Source organism: Pelodiscus sinensis, chromosome 16, assembly GCF_052426305.1.
Source record: "Pelodiscus sinensis isolate ZL-2025 chromosome 16, ASM5242630v1, whole genome shotgun sequence".
In the NCBI taxonomy this organism is placed as follows: domain Eukaryota; kingdom Metazoa; phylum Chordata; order Testudines; family Trionychidae; genus Pelodiscus; species Pelodiscus sinensis.
In genome coordinates, this window is record NC_143067.1 from 42,054,029 (window position 1) to 42,068,836 (window position 14,808).

A 14,808-nucleotide genomic window follows, 5' to 3' on the forward strand; every position below is an offset into this window, starting at 1 on the left:
CCCGGGCCGGGCTGGCTGGTCCACGTCCCCAAGGGCGGCCGCGGGGGGCACACGGGGCTGCACCAGCTTTTGCTCCCCCCGCCGCAGGGATCCCCAGTGCACATGGTTGCTCAGGGTCCCTGATGACCAGCAGGGGCTTGTTTAGCTGCCCCGGGCCTGGCCCGATGGGCCTGCCCCACACAGGGCTGCTGCCTGCCGTGCCAGAGCCCCCGGCCCGGCCCAGAAGGTGCATTTCTTAGCGCCTCGGGAGCCCGGCTGGGAAGGGCCCTTGCCCCACTGTCACTGGGGCTGTGCTGGGAGCTGGCGGCTCCGGGGTCAGGGTGGGGGAGGGGAGGGGAGGAGCCGTGGGGGCTCTCAGTGGATGGGCAGGGGTAGTGCAAGGTGGGTGCACTTGGGGGGGGCTTAGTTCTCGGGAGGTGGCCATATGGGGGAGGGGTAGCTTGGGGGCTGGCTCTGCTGGGGGCAGCTGGCTGAGTGTGGGGCCGCCCCCTGCCTGGCTGGAGGGATCCTTGTGCCAGGGGTCCCATGCCCAGCCGGCGCCTGCAGTGTCTCCAGGGGCCGGGCAGCTGCAGCCCCCAGGCCTCCACTCCTGAGAGCACCGAGTGGAAGCGGGAGCAGGGCTCTGCCCATGGGGGGCGAGCCAGGCCTGCCCCCTTGCAGATCTGCCTCTTCAGGGGGCGCGGCTTAGAGCTGAGGGCAGCCGCCGGCCAGGGGCTGGGTGGTGTGGGGGCGGCGCGAGGGGCACGGGGCTCGTGCCTGCAGTGGGGTGACTGAGGCAGGAAGAACTGGAGGGGCGCTGTGTGTTCGGGGGCTGAGAAGGGAGATGTGGGGGGGGGGTGTTGTGGTGGGGGAGGGAGGAAGGGTTTCTGGGGGGCTGATGGGCTGGGGGGAGCAGCTCGGATCAGTGAGTTGTGTGGAGCCCCGGAGGGTTCCTGAGCTGCGTATTGGCTCCGTTCTGGCACTTGAGCCCTTTGTCTCTTGGGGTGTGTTGGTGGGGGTCAGACTGTGTGTTGGGGGGGAGGTTAATGTGTGTTGGGGGGGAGGTTATGTGTGTGGGGGGGAGGTTAGTGTGTGTGTGTTGGAGGGGATCAGAGTGTGTGTGCCTGTGTGTGTGCTGGGGAGGTTAGTATGTGTGTGTATATGTGAGGAGGTAAGTGTGTGTGTGGGGGGGAGGTTTGTGTGTGTGGGGGGGAGGTTAGTGTGTGTGTGTTGGAGGGGATCAGAGTGTGTGTGCCTGTGTGTGTGCTGGGGAGGTTAGTATGTGTGTGTGTGTGTGTGTGTTTGTGTTGGGGGAGGTGACTGCGTGGGAAGATTAGTGTGCATGTGTGTGTTGGGGAAGTTACTGTGTGCGCGCGCGTGTTGGGGGGTTAGTGTGTGTGCGGAGGGGCTCTGACTCTGTGTGCATGTGTATGTGTGTGTGGGCAGGGGCTAAACAGTGACTGCACCTGTGTGGTAGGAGGGAGGTGACTGCATGTACCTTGGGGGGGGTCTCACGCAATGAGGAGGGGAGGGGGTCTCACTTGGCCTCTGCCCCCCCTCCTCGCCGGTGTATGGCCACAGCTGGTACCAGTGTGAGCAGGGGTGGAGCCCCATCTACTCTGTGGGGCCAGAGAGCCAGCTCTGGGGCAGTGTTGGTGGGGAGGGGAAGCACTCAAAGTAGGAGTCACAAGTTTATGGGGTGGCCCCAATGTCCTGGGAGCCTCTTCTCCTGTCATATGTACTGAGCTGTAGGGCCGGGGCAGGTCTCAGTGCTTGGTTCACTGCAGTCCTAGGGCCGGGGCGGGTCTCAGTGCTCGGTGCAGTGCATGTCACTGCAGCCCTAGGGCCGGGGTGGGTCTCTGTGTTCAGTGCAGTGCATGTCACTGCAGTGCTAGGGCCGGGGCGGGTCTCAGTGCTCGGTGCAGTGCATGTCACTGCAGCCCTAGGGCCGGGGTGGGTCTCTGTGTTCAGTGCAGTGCATGTCACTGCAGTGCTAGGGCCGGGGCGGGTCTCTGTGCTCGGTGCAGTGCATGTCACTGCAGTCCTAGGGCCGGGACGGGTCTCTGTGTTCAGTGCAGTGCATGTCACTGCAGTTCTAGGGCCAGGGCGGGTCTCAGTGCTCGGTGCAGTGCATGTAACTGCAGTGCTAGGGCTGGGGCGGGTCTCAGTGCACTGCATGTCACTGCAGTCCTAGGGCTGGGGTGGGTCTCTGTGTTCAGTGCAGTGCATGTCACTGCAGTTCTAGGGCCAGGACGGGTCTCAGTGCTCGGTGCAGTGCATGTCACTGAAGTCCTAGGGCTGGGGTGGGTCTCTGTGTTCAGTGCAGTGCATATCACTGCAGTTCTAGGGCCAGGGTGGGTCTCAGTGCTCGGTGCAGTGCATGTCACTGCAGTGCTAGGGCCGGGGTGGGTCTCTGTGTTCAGTGCAGTGCATGTCACTGCAGTCCTAGGGCCGGGGCGGGTCTCAGTGCTCAGTGCACTGCATGCCACTGCAGTGCACTGCATGCCACTGCAGTGCTAGGGCCGGGGCGGGTCTCTGTATTCAGTGCAGTGCATGTCACTGCAGTTCTAGGGCCGGGGCAGGTCTCAGTGCTCGGTGCAGTGCATGTCACTGCAGTGCTAGGGCCGGGGCGGGTCTCAGTGCTCGGTGCAGTGCATGTCACTGCAGTTCTAGGGCCGGGGCGGGTCTCAGTGCTCGGTGCAGTGCATGTCACTGCAGTGCTAGGGCCGGGGCGGGTCTCTGTGTTCAGTGCAGTGCATGTCACTGCAGTCCTAGGGCCGGGGCGGGTCTCAGTGCTCAGTGCACTGCATGTCACTGCAGTGTTAGGGCTGGGGTGGGTCTCTGTGTTCAGTGCAGTGCATGTCACTGCAGTTCTAGGGCCAGGGCAGGTCTCAGTGCTTGGTGCAGTGCATGTTACTGCAGTGCTAGTGCCGGGGTGGGTCTCTGTGTTCAGTGCAGTGCATGTCACTGCAGTTCTAGGGCCGGGGCGGGTCTCAGTGCTCGGTGCAGTGCATGTCACTGCAGTGCTAGGGCCGGGGCGGGTCTCAGTGTTCAGTACAGTGCATGTCACTGCAGTCCTAGGGCCGGGGCGGGTCTCAGTGCTCAGTGCACTGCATGTCACTGCAGTGCTAGAGCTGGGGTGGGTCTCTGTGTTCAGTGCAGTGCATGTCACTGCAGTTCTAGGGCCAGGGCAGGTCTCAGTGCTTGGTGCAGTGCATGTTACTGCAGTGCTAGGGCCGGGGTGGGTCTCTGTGTTCAGTGCAGTGCATGTCACTGCAGTTCTAGGGCCGGGGCGGGTCTCAGTGCTCGGTGCAGTGCATGTCACTGCAGTGCTAGGGCCGGGGAGGGTCTCAGTGTTCAGTGCAGTGCATGTCACTGCAGTGCTAGGGCCGGGGTGGGTCTCAGTGCTTGGTGCAGTGCATGTCACTGCAGTCCTAGGGCCGGGGTGGATCTCTGTGCTCGGTGCAGTACATGTCACTGCAGTGCTAGGGCCAGGGTGGGTCTCTGTGCTCGGTGCAGTGCATGTAACTGCAGTTCTAGGGCTGGGGCGGGTTTCAGTGCTCGGTGCAGTGCATGTCACTGCAGTGCTAGGGCCAGGGTGGGTCTCTGTGCTCGGTGCAGTGCATGTCACTGCAGTCCTAGGGCCAGGGTGGGTCTCTGTGCTCGGTGCAGTGCATGTAACTGCAGTTCTAGGGCTGGGATGGGTCTCAGTGCTTGGTGCAGTGCATGTTACTGCTGTCCTAGAGCCGGGGTGGGTCTCTGTGTTCAGTGCAGTGCATGTCGCTGCAGCACTGGGGTGGGGTGTGTGCTTGCAGCATGTGTCACTGTAGAGGCAGGATGGGCAGTGTGGGTGGGGCAGGACACTTGCAACGTGTCACTGCAGCACAAGGTGGAGTAGGGGCTGCACCCGCAGAGCGGTATCAGGCATGCACTTATAGCATGTGTCACTGCAGCACTGGGGCTGTGAGATAGGGCACTCGTGGCGTGTTGCAGTGTGTGGTGGTGAGATGGGATGCTGGTGGCGTGTTGCAGTGTGGGGGGGGTGAGATGGGGTGCTGGTGGCGTGTCGCAGTGTGGGGGGTTGGGATGGGGCGCTGGTGGCGTGTTGCAGTGTGGGGGGTGAGATGGGGCGCTGGTGGCGTGTCGCAGTGTGGGGGGGTGAGATGGGGCGCTGGTGGCGTGTCACAGTGGGGGGGGGTGAGATGGGGCGCTGGTGGCGTGTCGCAGTGGGGGGGTGAGATGGGGCGCTGGTGGCATGTTGCAGTGTGGGGGGGTGAGATGGGGCACTCGTGGCATGTTGCAGTGTGGGGGTGAGATGGGGCGCTGGTGGCGTGTTGCAGTATGTGCTGGGGTGAGATGGGGCGCTGGTGGCGTGTCGCAGTGTAGGGGGGTTGGGATGGGACGCTGGTGGCGTGTTGCAGTGTGGGGGTTGAGATGGGGCGCTGGTGGCATGTCGCAGTGTGGGGGGTGAGATGGGGCGCTGGTGGAGTGTTGCAGTGTGGGGGGTGAGATGGGGCGCTGGTGGTGTGTCGCAGTGTGGGGGGTGAGATGGGGCGCTGGTGGCGTGTTGCAGTGTGTGGTGGTGAGATGGGATGCTGGTGGCGTGTTGCAGTGTGGGGGGGGTGAGATGGGGTGCTGGTGGCGTGTCGCAGTGTGGGGGGTTGGGATGGGGCGCTGGTGGCGTGTTGCAGTGTGGGGGGTGAGATGGGGCGCTGGTGGCGTGTCGCAGTGTGGGGGGGTGAGATGGGGCGCTGGTGGCGTGTCACAGTGGGGGGGGGTGAGATGGGGCGCTGGTGGCGTGTCGCAGTGGGGGGGTGAGATGGGGCGCTGGTGGCATGTTGCAGTGTGGGGGGGTGAGATGGGGCACTCGTGGCATGTTGCAGTGTGGGGGTGAGATGGGGCGCTGGTGGCGTGTTGCAGTATGTGCTGGGGTGAGATGGGGCGCTGGTGGCGTGTCGCAGTGTAGGGGGGTTGGGATGGGACGCTGGTGGCGTGTTGCAGTGTGGGGGTTGAGATGGGGCGCTGGTGGCATGTCGCAGTGTGGGGGGTGAGATGGGGCGCTGGTGGAGTGTTGCAGTGTGGGGGGTGAGATGGGGCGCTGGTGGTGTGTCGCAGTGTGGGGGGTGAGATGGGGCGCTGGTGGAGTGTTGCAGTGTGGGGGGTGAGATGGGGCGCTGGTGGCGTGTCGCAGTGTGGGGGGTGAGATGGGGCGCTGGTGGCGTGTTGCAGTGTGGGGGGTGAGATGGGGCTCTGGTGGCGTGTTGCAGTGTGGGCGGTGAGAGGGCGCGCTGGTGGCGTGTTGCAGTGTGAGGGGTGAGATGGGGCGCTGGTGGCGTGTTGCAGTATGTGCTGGGGTGAGATGGGGCGCTGGTGGCGTGTCGCAGTGTAGGGGGGTTGGGATGGGGCGCTGGTGGCTTGTCGCAGTGGGGGGGTGAGATGGGGCGCTGGTGGCGTGTTGCAGTGTGGGGGGTGAGATGGGGCGCTGGTGGCGTGTCGCAGTGTGGGGGGTGAGATGGGGCGCTGGTGGCGTGTTGCAGTGTGGGGGGTGAGATGGGGCTCTGGTGGCGTGTTGCAGTGTGGGCGGTGAGAGGGCGCGCTGGTGGCGTGTTGCAGTGTGAGGGGTGAGATGGGGCGCTGGTGGCGTGTTGCAGTATGTGCTGGGGTGAGATGGGGCGCTGGTGGCGTGTCGCAGTGTAGGGGGGTTGGGATGGGGCGCTGGTGGCTTGTCGCAGTGGGGGGGTGAGATGGGGCGCTGGTGGCGTGTTGCAGTGTGGGGGGTGAGATGGGGCGCTGGTGGCGTGTCACAGTGTGGGGGGGTGAGATGGGGCGCTGGTGGAGTGTTGCAGTGTGGGGGGTGAGATGGGGCACTCGTGGCATGTTGCAGTGTGGGGGGGTGAGATGGGGCACTCGTGGCATGTTGCAGTGTGGGGGTGAGATGGGGCGCTGGTGGCGTGTTGCAGTGTGTGGGGTGAGATGGGGCGCTGGTGGCGTGTTGCAGTGTGGGGGGTGAGATGGGGCTCTGGTGGCGTGTTGCAGTGTGGGCGGTGAGAGGGCGCGCTGGTGGCGTGTTGCAGTGTGAGGGGTGAGATGGGGCGCTGGTGGCGTGTTGCAGTATGTGCTGGGGTGAGATGGGGCGCTGGTGGCGTGTCGCAGTGTAGGGGGGTTGGGATGGGGCGCTGGTGGCTTGTCGCAGTGTGGGGGTGAGATGGGGCGCTGGTGGCGTGTTGCAGTGTGGGGGGTGAGATGGGGCGCTGGTGGCGTGTCACAGTGTGGGGGGGTGAGATGGGGCGCTGGTGGCGTGTCGCAGTGTAGGGGGGTTGGGATGGGACGCTGGTGGCGTGTTGCAGTGTGGGGGTTGAGATGGGGCGCTGGTGGCATGTCGCAGTGTGGGGGGTGAGATGGGGCGCTGGTGGAGTGTTGCAGTGTGGGGGGTGAGATGGGGCGCTGGTGGTGTGTCGCAGTGTGGGGGGTGAGATGGGGCGCTGGTGGAGTGTTGCAGTGTGGGGGGTGAGATGGGGCGCTGGTGGCGTGTCGCAGTGTGGGGGGTGAGATGGGGCGCTGGTGGCGTGTTGCAGTGTGGGGGGTGAGATGGGGCTCTGGTGGCGTGTTGCAGTGTGGGCGGTGAGAGGGCGCGCTGGTGGCGTGTTGCAGTGTGAGGGGTGAGATGGGGCGCTGGTGGCGTGTTGCAGTATGTGCTGGGGTGAGATGGGGCGCTGGTGGCGTGTCGCAGTGTAGGGGGGTTGGGATGGGGCGCTGGTGGCTTGTCGCAGTGGGGGGGTGAGATGGGGCGCTGGTGGCGTGTTGCAGTGTGGGGGGTGAGATGGGGCGCTGGTGGCGTGTCGCAGTGTGGGGGGTGAGATGGGGCGCTGGTGGCGTGTTGCAGTGTGGGGGGTGAGATGGGGCTCTGGTGGCGTGTTGCAGTGTGGGCGGTGAGAGGGCGCGCTGGTGGCGTGTTGCAGTGTGAGGGGTGAGATGGGGCGCTGGTGGCGTGTTGCAGTATGTGCTGGGGTGAGATGGGGCGCTGGTGGCGTGTCGCAGTGTAGGGGGGTTGGGATGGGGCGCTGGTGGCTTGTCGCAGTGGGGGGGTGAGATGGGGCGCTGGTGGCGTGTTGCAGTGTGGGGGGTGAGATGGGGCGCTGGTGGCGTGTCACAGTGTGGGGGGGTGAGATGGGGCGCTGGTGGAGTGTTGCAGTGTGGGGGGTGAGATGGGGCACTCGTGGCATGTTGCAGTGTGGGGGGGTGAGATGGGGCACTCGTGGCATGTTGCAGTGTGGGGGTGAGATGGGGCGCTGGTGGCGTGTTGCAGTGTGTGGGGTGAGATGGGGCGCTGGTGGCGTGTTGCAGTGTGGGGGGTGAGATGGGGCTCTGGTGGCGTGTTGCAGTGTGGGCGGTGAGAGGGCGCGCTGGTGGCGTGTTGCAGTGTGAGGGGTGAGATGGGGCGCTGGTGGCGTGTTGCAGTATGTGCTGGGGTGAGATGGGGCGCTGGTGGCGTGTCGCAGTGTAGGGGGGTTGGGATGGGGCGCTGGTGGCTTGTCGCAGTGGGGGGGTGAGATGGGGCGCTGGTGGCGTGTTGCAGTGTGGGGGGTGAGATGGGGCGCTGGTGGCGTGTCACAGTGTGGGGGGGTGAGATGGGGCGCTGGTGGGTGTTGCAGTGTGGGGGGTGAGATGGGGCACTCGTGGCATGTTGCAGTGTGGGGGTGAGATGGGGCGCTGGTGGCGTGTTGCAGTGTGTGGGGTGAGATGGGGCGCTGGTGGCGTGTTGCAGTGTGGGGGGTGAGATGGGGCGCTGGTGGAGTGTTGCAGTGTGGGGGGTGAGATGGCGCTGGTGGCTTGTCGCAGTGTGGGGGGTGAGATGGGGCGCTGGTGGCGTGTCGCAGTGTGGGGGGTGAGATGGGGTGCTGGTGGCGTGTCGCAGTGTAGGGGGTTGGAATGGGGCGCTGGTGGCGTGTTGCAGTGTGGGGGGTGAGATGGGGCGCTGGTGGCGTGTCGCAGTGTGGGGGGTGAGATGGGGCGCTGGTGGCGTGTTGCAGTGTGGGGGGTGAGATGGGGCACTGGTGGCGTGTTGCAGTGTGGGCGGTGAGATGGGGCGCTGGTGGCGTGTCGCAGTGTGGGGGGTGAGATGGGGCGCTGGTGGCGTGTTGCAGTGTGGGGGGGTGAGATGGGGCGCTGGTGGCGTGTCGCAGTGTGGGGGGTGAGATGGGGCGCTGGTGGCGTGTCGCAGTGTGGGGGGTGAGATGGGGCGCTGGTGGCGTGTTGCAGTGTGGGGGGTGAGATGGGGCGCTGGTGGCGTGTTGCTGCAGTGCTGGGCTGGGGTGCAGTGTCTCTGGTCTGCGCTGCGAGGCTGGCTCTGGCTCTGGCTCTGGCTCTGGCTCTGGCCCACTGTGCAGTGCAGGTGGGAACCCTTTGCAGTGCGTGCTGCAGCATCTGCCCGGGTGTGGTGGCTATTTGCATTGGGCCTGGCTGGTGGGCAGGGGCAGGCGTCATGCTGTGTCCGTACGCAGGCAGGGCTTTCCCTAGCAGTGGCAGGCTGCTGGGAATCGGCTCTTCCTCGTGTGTGTGTGTGTGTGTGTGTGCATGTGCGTGCTTGGCACCGGGCGAGGGGCGCTGCCCCTCGGAGCCAGGCTGGCCGTGCAGTGACCGGGCCGGGGCGCTGCCCCTCGGAGCCGGGCTGGCCGTGCAGTGACCGGGCCGGGGCGCTGCCCCTCGGAGCCAGGCTGGCCGTGCAGTGACCGGGCCGGGGCGCTGGCCCTCGGAGCCAGGCTGGCCATGCAGTGGCCGGGCCGGGGCGCTGCCCCTCAGAGCCGGGCTGGCCGTGCAGTGACCGGGCCGGGGCGCTGGCCCTCGGAGCCAGGCTGGCCGTGCAGTGGCCGGGCCGGGGCGCTGCCCCTCAGAGCCGGGCTGGCCGTGCAGTGACCGGGCCGGGGCGCTGCCCCTCGGAGCCAGGCTGGCCGTGCAGTGACCGGGCCGGGGCGCTGGCCCTCGGAGCCAGGCTGGCCGTGCAGTGACCGGGCCGGGGCGCTGGCCCTCGGAGCCAGGCTGGCCGTGCAGTGGCCGGGCCGGGGCGCTGCCCCTCGGAGCCAGGCTGGCCGTGCAGTGGCCGGGCCGGGGCGCTGCCCCTCAGAGCCGGGCTGGCCGTGCAGTGACCGGGCCGGGGCGCTGCCCCTCGGAGCTGGGCTGGCCGTGCAGTGACCGGGCCGGGGCGCTGCCCCTCGGAGCCGGGCTGGCCGTGCAGTGGCCGGGCCGGGGCGCTGCCCCTCGGAGCCGGGCTGGCCGTGCACTGACCGGGCCGGGGCGCTGCCTCTCGGAGCCGGGCTGGCCGTGCAGTGGCCGGGCCGGGGCGCTGCCTCTCGGAGCCAGGCTGGCCGTGCAGTGGCCGGGCCGGGGCGCTGCCTCTCGGAGCCGGGCTGGCCGTGCAGTGGCCGGGCCGGGGCGCTGCCTCTCGGAGCCGGGCTGGCCGTGCAGTGGCCGGGCCGGGGCGCTGCCTCTCGGAGCCGGGCTGGCCGTGCAGTGGCCGGGCCGGGGCGCTGCCCCTCGGAGCCGGGCTGGCCGTGCAGTGGCCGGGCCGGGGCGCTGCCCCTCGGAGCCAGGCTGGCCGTGCAGTGACCGGGCGAGGGGCGCTGCTCCTCGGAGCCGGGCTGGCCGTGCAGTGGCCGGGCCGGGGCGCTGCTCCTCGGAGCCAGGCTGGCCGTGCAGTGACCGGGCCGGGGCGCTGCCTCTCGGAGCCGGGCTGGCCGTGCAGTGGCCGGGCCGGGGCGCTGCCCCTCGGAGCCGGGCTGGCCGTGCAGTGGCCGGGCCGGGGCGCTGCCTCTCGGAGCCGGGCTGGCCATGCAGTGGCCGGGCCGGGGCGCTGCCTCTCGGAGCCGGGCTGGCCGTGCAGTGGCCGGGCCGGGCAGTACTGAGGGATGGCGTGGGCTGTCCCTAATCTGCGGTTTCTGTGCTTCCTTGCAGCCCCCCTCCAGTGCAGGATGAGGTGGCTGGCAGCCTGCATGGGCCTGGGGCTCTTCTTGCAGCTGCCCACCCTGGGTGCCGGGACACGGGTGCTCTACAAGGTGCAGGAGGAGCAGCCGCCCAACACGCTCATTGGGAGCCTGGCTGCCGACTACGGCTTTCCCGACGTGGGGCACCTCTATAAGCTGGAGGTGGGGGCCCCCTACCTGCGCGTGGACGGCAAGACGGGAGACATCTACACCACGGAGACCTCCATCGACCGGGAGAGCCTGCGCGAGTGCCTGAGCCAGCTGCCCGGGGACCCCTGCTTCCTGGAGTTTGAGGTGTCCATCACGGACCTGCTGATGAACAACAGCCCGCGCCTGCTGGAGGGGCAGATCGAGGTGCTGGACATCAACGACAACACGCCCAACTTCGCCACGCCCGTCATCACGCTGGCCATCCCCGAGAACACCAACCTGGGGATGCTCTTCCCCATCCCCCTGGCCACGGACCGCGACGCGGGCGCCAACGGCGTGGCCTCCTACGAGCTGCTGGCCGGGCCCGAGGCGCAGGAGCTGTTCGGCCTGCAGGTGGCTGAGGACCAGGACGAGAAGCAGCCGCAGCTGATCGTCATGGGGAACCTGGACCGGGAGCAGTGGGACTCCTATGACCTGACCATCAAGGTGCAGGACGGAGGCAGCCCCCCGCGGGCCAGCAGCGCCCTGCTGCGCATCACCATCCTGGACATGAACGACAACGCCCCCAAGTTTGAGAAGGCCCTGTACGAGGCGGAGCTCTCGGAGAACAGCCCCGTGGGGCACTCCGTCCTGCAGGTGAGCGCAGCAGGCCCTGGGCCACGGCCCCGCCAGGCCAGTCCTGCTCAGCCCCCAAGGGCATCCTGTGAGCCTCAGGCGCGTGGCAGCAGAGCAGGCTGCATGGTGGCGGGAGGGGCACCGCAGAGCTGTGCCAGGGAAGCCCAGGGCGGGGCTGGCGGGGGCTGTGGGTCGGGCGTGAGGGGCACCGCAGAGCTGTGAGTGGGAAGCCCAGGGCGGGGCTGGCGGGGCTGTGGGTCGGGCGTGAGGGGCACCGCAGAGCTGTGAGTGGGAAGCCCAGGGTGGGACTGGCAGGGCTGTGGGTCGGGCGTGAGGGGCACTGGCAGAGCTGTGAGTGGGAAGCCCAGGGTGGGGCACTGGCAGAGCTGTATGGAGCTGGTAGGGGCTGTGGGTCGGGCATGAGGGGCACACAGGGCCGGACAGGGATGGCGGGAGCTGCAGGTCGGGCATGAGGGGCACTGGCAGGGCCGTACGGGGCTGGCGGGAGGGGCACTGGCAGGGCCGTACGATGCTGGCGGGAGGGGCACTGGCAGGGCTGTACGGGGCTGGCGTGAGGGGCACTGGCAGGGCGGTACGGGGCTGGCGGGAGGGGCACTGGCAGGGCCGTACGGGGCTGGCGGGAGGGGCACTGGCAGGGCCGTACGGGGCTGGCGGGAGGGGCACTGGCAGGGCGGTACGGGGCTGGCGGGAGGGGCACTGGCAGGGCGGTACGGGGCTGGCGGGAGGGGCACTGGCAGGGCCGTACGGGGCTGGCGGGAGGGGCACTGGCAGGGCCGTACGGGGCTGGCGGGAGGGGCACTGGCAGGGCCGTACGGGGCTGGCGGGAGGGGCACTGGCAGGGCCGTACGGGGCTGGCGGGAGGGGCACTGGCAGGGCGGTACGGGGCTGGCGGGAGGGGCACTGGCAGGGCCGTACGGGGCTGGCGGGAGGGGCACTGGCAGGGCCGTACGGGGCTGGCGGGGCGGCTGGGGCAGAGACGCGCTGGGAACCCGCCCGGCTGCGCTAAACACTGGCTGTGCACTGGGACCGCCTCTCCCTTTCGGCCGCGCCAAACGTCTCTGGGGGCAAAGCGGCTCCTTGGGCCTGGCTGCTCGGGCAGCGCCTGCTCGGCCGTGCTGGGGTTGAGCAGCCGCCGGACGTGCCCAGCCCCTGCCAGCCCCGGCTGCTCGCGTGGTACAGCCTCCGCAGACAGTTTTGAGCCCAAGCGTGGCATCCCAGTGCCCATCCTGATTGGCTGGGGGCCCTGCGGGGCGGGTCTCGGTGGATTTGGTGGAAGGGGCCCCGGGCCAATGGGAGCGGACGTCTGTTTATCTGCTGCTGCCATCTTAATAAGCGGCACGAGGCCAGCCTGGCGGCTTGGCACACTGGTCTTGCTAGGGATCGGGGGGTTCCATTGCTCGTGCGGGGGGGGAGGGATCAAAGGATGAGATCGGGAGGGTTCATTGCTCGTGCGGGGCAGGGGATCGAAGGGTGGAAGTGGGAGGGTTCATTGCTCCTGCGGGGGGATCGAAGGGTTGGATCGGGAGGGTTCATTGCTCCTGCGGGGGGATCGAAGGGTGGGATCGGGAGGGTTCATTGCTCCCGCGGGGGGATCGAAGGGTGGAAGTGGGAGGGTTCATTGCCCCCGCGGGGGGATCGAAGGGTGGGATTGGGAGGGTTCATTGCTCCCGCGGGGGGATCGAAGGGTGGGATTGGGAGGGTTCATTGCTCCCGTGGGGGGATCGAAGGGTGGAAGTGGGAGGGTTCATTGCCCCCGCGGGGGGATTGAAGGGTGGAATTGGGAGGGTTCATTGCTCCCGCGGGGGGATCGAAGGGTGGGATCGGGAGGGTTCATTGTTCCCGCGGGGGGATCGAAGGGTGGGATCGGGAGGGTTCATTGTTCCCGCGGGGGGATCGAAGGGTGGGATCGGGAGGGTTCATTGCTCCCGCGGGGGGATCGAAGGGTGGGATCGGGAGGGTTCATTGCTCCCGCGGGGGGATCGAAGGGTGGAAGTGGGAGGGTTCATTGCCCCCGCGGGGGGATTGAAGGGTGGAATTGGGAGGGTTCATTGCTCCCGCGGGGGGATCGAAGGGTGGGATCGGGAGGGTTCATTGCTCCCGCGGGGAGATGGAAGGGTGGGATCGGGAGGGTTCATTGTTCCCGCGGGGGGATCGAAGGGTGGGATCGGGAGGGTTCATTGCTCCCGCGGGGGGATCGAAGGGTGGGATCGGGAGGGTTCATTGCTCCCGCGGGGGGATCCAAGGGTGGGATTGGGAGGGTTCATTGCTCCCGTGGGGGGATCGAAGGGTGGAAGTGGGAGGGTTCATTGCCCCCGCGGGGGGATTGAAGGGTGGAATCGGGAGAGTTCATTGCTCCCGTGGGGGGATCGAAGGGTGGAAGTGGGGGGGTTCATTGCCCCCGCGGGGGGATTGAAGGGTGGAATCGGGAGGGTTCATTGCTCCCGCGGGGGGATTGAAGGGTGGGATCGGGAGGGTTCATTGCCCCCGCGGGGGGATTGAAGGGTGGAATCGGGAGGGTTCATTGCTCCCGCGGGGGGATCGAAGGGTGGGATCGGGAGGGTTCATTGCTCCCGTGGGGGGATTGAAGGGTGGGATCGGGAGGGTTTATTGCTCCCGTGGGGGGATCGAAGAGTGGGATTGGGAGGGTTCATTGCTCATGCGGGGGGAGCAAAGGGTGGGATCGGGAGGGTTCATTGCTCCCGTGGGGGGATCGAAGGGTGGGATCGGCAAGGTTCATTGCTCTTGCGGGGGGATCAAAGGGTGGGATTGGGAGGGTTCATTGCTCCCGTGGGGGGATCGAAGAGTGGGATCGGGAGGGTTCATTGCTCATGCGGGGGGAGCAAAGGGTGGGATCGGGAGGGTTCATTGCTCCCGCGGGGGGATTGACGGGTGCAATCGGGAGGGTTCATTGCTCCCGCGGGGGGATTGAAGGGTGGGATCAGGAGGGTTCATTGCTCCCGCGGGGGGATCGAAGGGTGGGATCGGGAGGGTTCATTGCTCCCGCGGGGGGATTGAAGGGTGGGATCGGGAGGGTTCATTGTTCCCGCGGGGGGATCGAAGGGTGGGATCGGGAGGGTTCATTGTTCCCGCGGGGGGATTGAAGGGTGGGATCGGGAGGGTTCATTGTTCCCGCGGGGGGATTGAAGGGTGGGATCGGGAGGGTTCATTGCTCCCGCGGGGGGATTGAAGGGTGGGATCGGGAGGGTTCATTGCTCCCGCGGGGAGATGGAAGGGTGGGATCGGGAGGGTTCATTGCTCCCGCGGGGGGATTGAAGGGTGGGATTGGGAGGGTTCATTGCTCCCGCGGGGAGATGGAAGGGTGGGATCGGGAGGGTTCATTGTTCCCGCGGGGGGATTGAAGGGTGGGATTGGGAGGGTTCATTGCTCCCGCGGGGAGATGGAAGGGTGGGATCGGGAGGGTTCATTGTTCCCGCGGGGGGATTGAAGGGTGGGATCGGGAGGGTTCATTGTTCCCGCGGGGGGATTGAAGGGTGGGATCGGGAGGGTTCATTGTTCCCGCGGGGGGGTTGAAGGGTGGGATCGGGAGGGTTCATTGTTCCCGCGGGGGGGTTGAAGGGTGGGATCGGGAGGGTTCATTGCTCCCGCGGGGGGAACAAAGGTTGGAGGCAGATAAGGTGGCAGAGCTGAGAGCAGCTTTCGTCTTTGCGGGGAGAGTGACTCCTCCGCTGGTGCGGGGAGCGGGGGAAGGTGGAATTGGCAGCGAACAACGTTTGTTCTCCCTCCAAATGTACTGAGCCCGAGAGCGGCCGTCGGCGAGGGCAGAGCCAGTCACCACAGGGCAGACAGGCTTGTGTTACAGAAATGCTGCTGGGGAAGCCGTGCAGGGTATGGGCAGTCCCCCCTGCAGTTCTGCTGTTGCCCCTCGATCCCAGCCTGCCCCCCACCTGCTCTTCCTGTCCTGGCTCCCCCCCTCATTCTCCAGCTAGGCTGCTCCCCTCAGAACTGACCCACGCCTCCTGCCACTGCCCAGCCCCATCAGGCACCTCCCCAGCTCTGCCACTGCCCCACAGGCCTGAAGTCAGTCCCCCCCCCATTCCAGTCCCAA

At 67.4% G+C, this 14,808-nt stretch overlaps 1 protein-coding gene across 1 annotated transcript in view; it reads left to right on the forward strand.

Moving 5' to 3' along the window:
* The window catches only part of PCDH1 (protocadherin 1), a 125,544-nt gene that overhangs the window by 27,531 nt on the left and 83,205 nt on the right, over window positions 1-14,808 (forward strand). Inside the window, exon 3 of the mRNA XM_075900010.2 lies at window positions 9,928-10,742. Within this exon, the coding sequence (XP_075756125.2) occupies window positions 9,945-10,742 (798 nt within the window). The 5' untranslated portion in view covers window positions 9,928-9,944. The remainder of the gene's footprint in view (window positions 1-9,927; window positions 10,743-14,808) is intronic.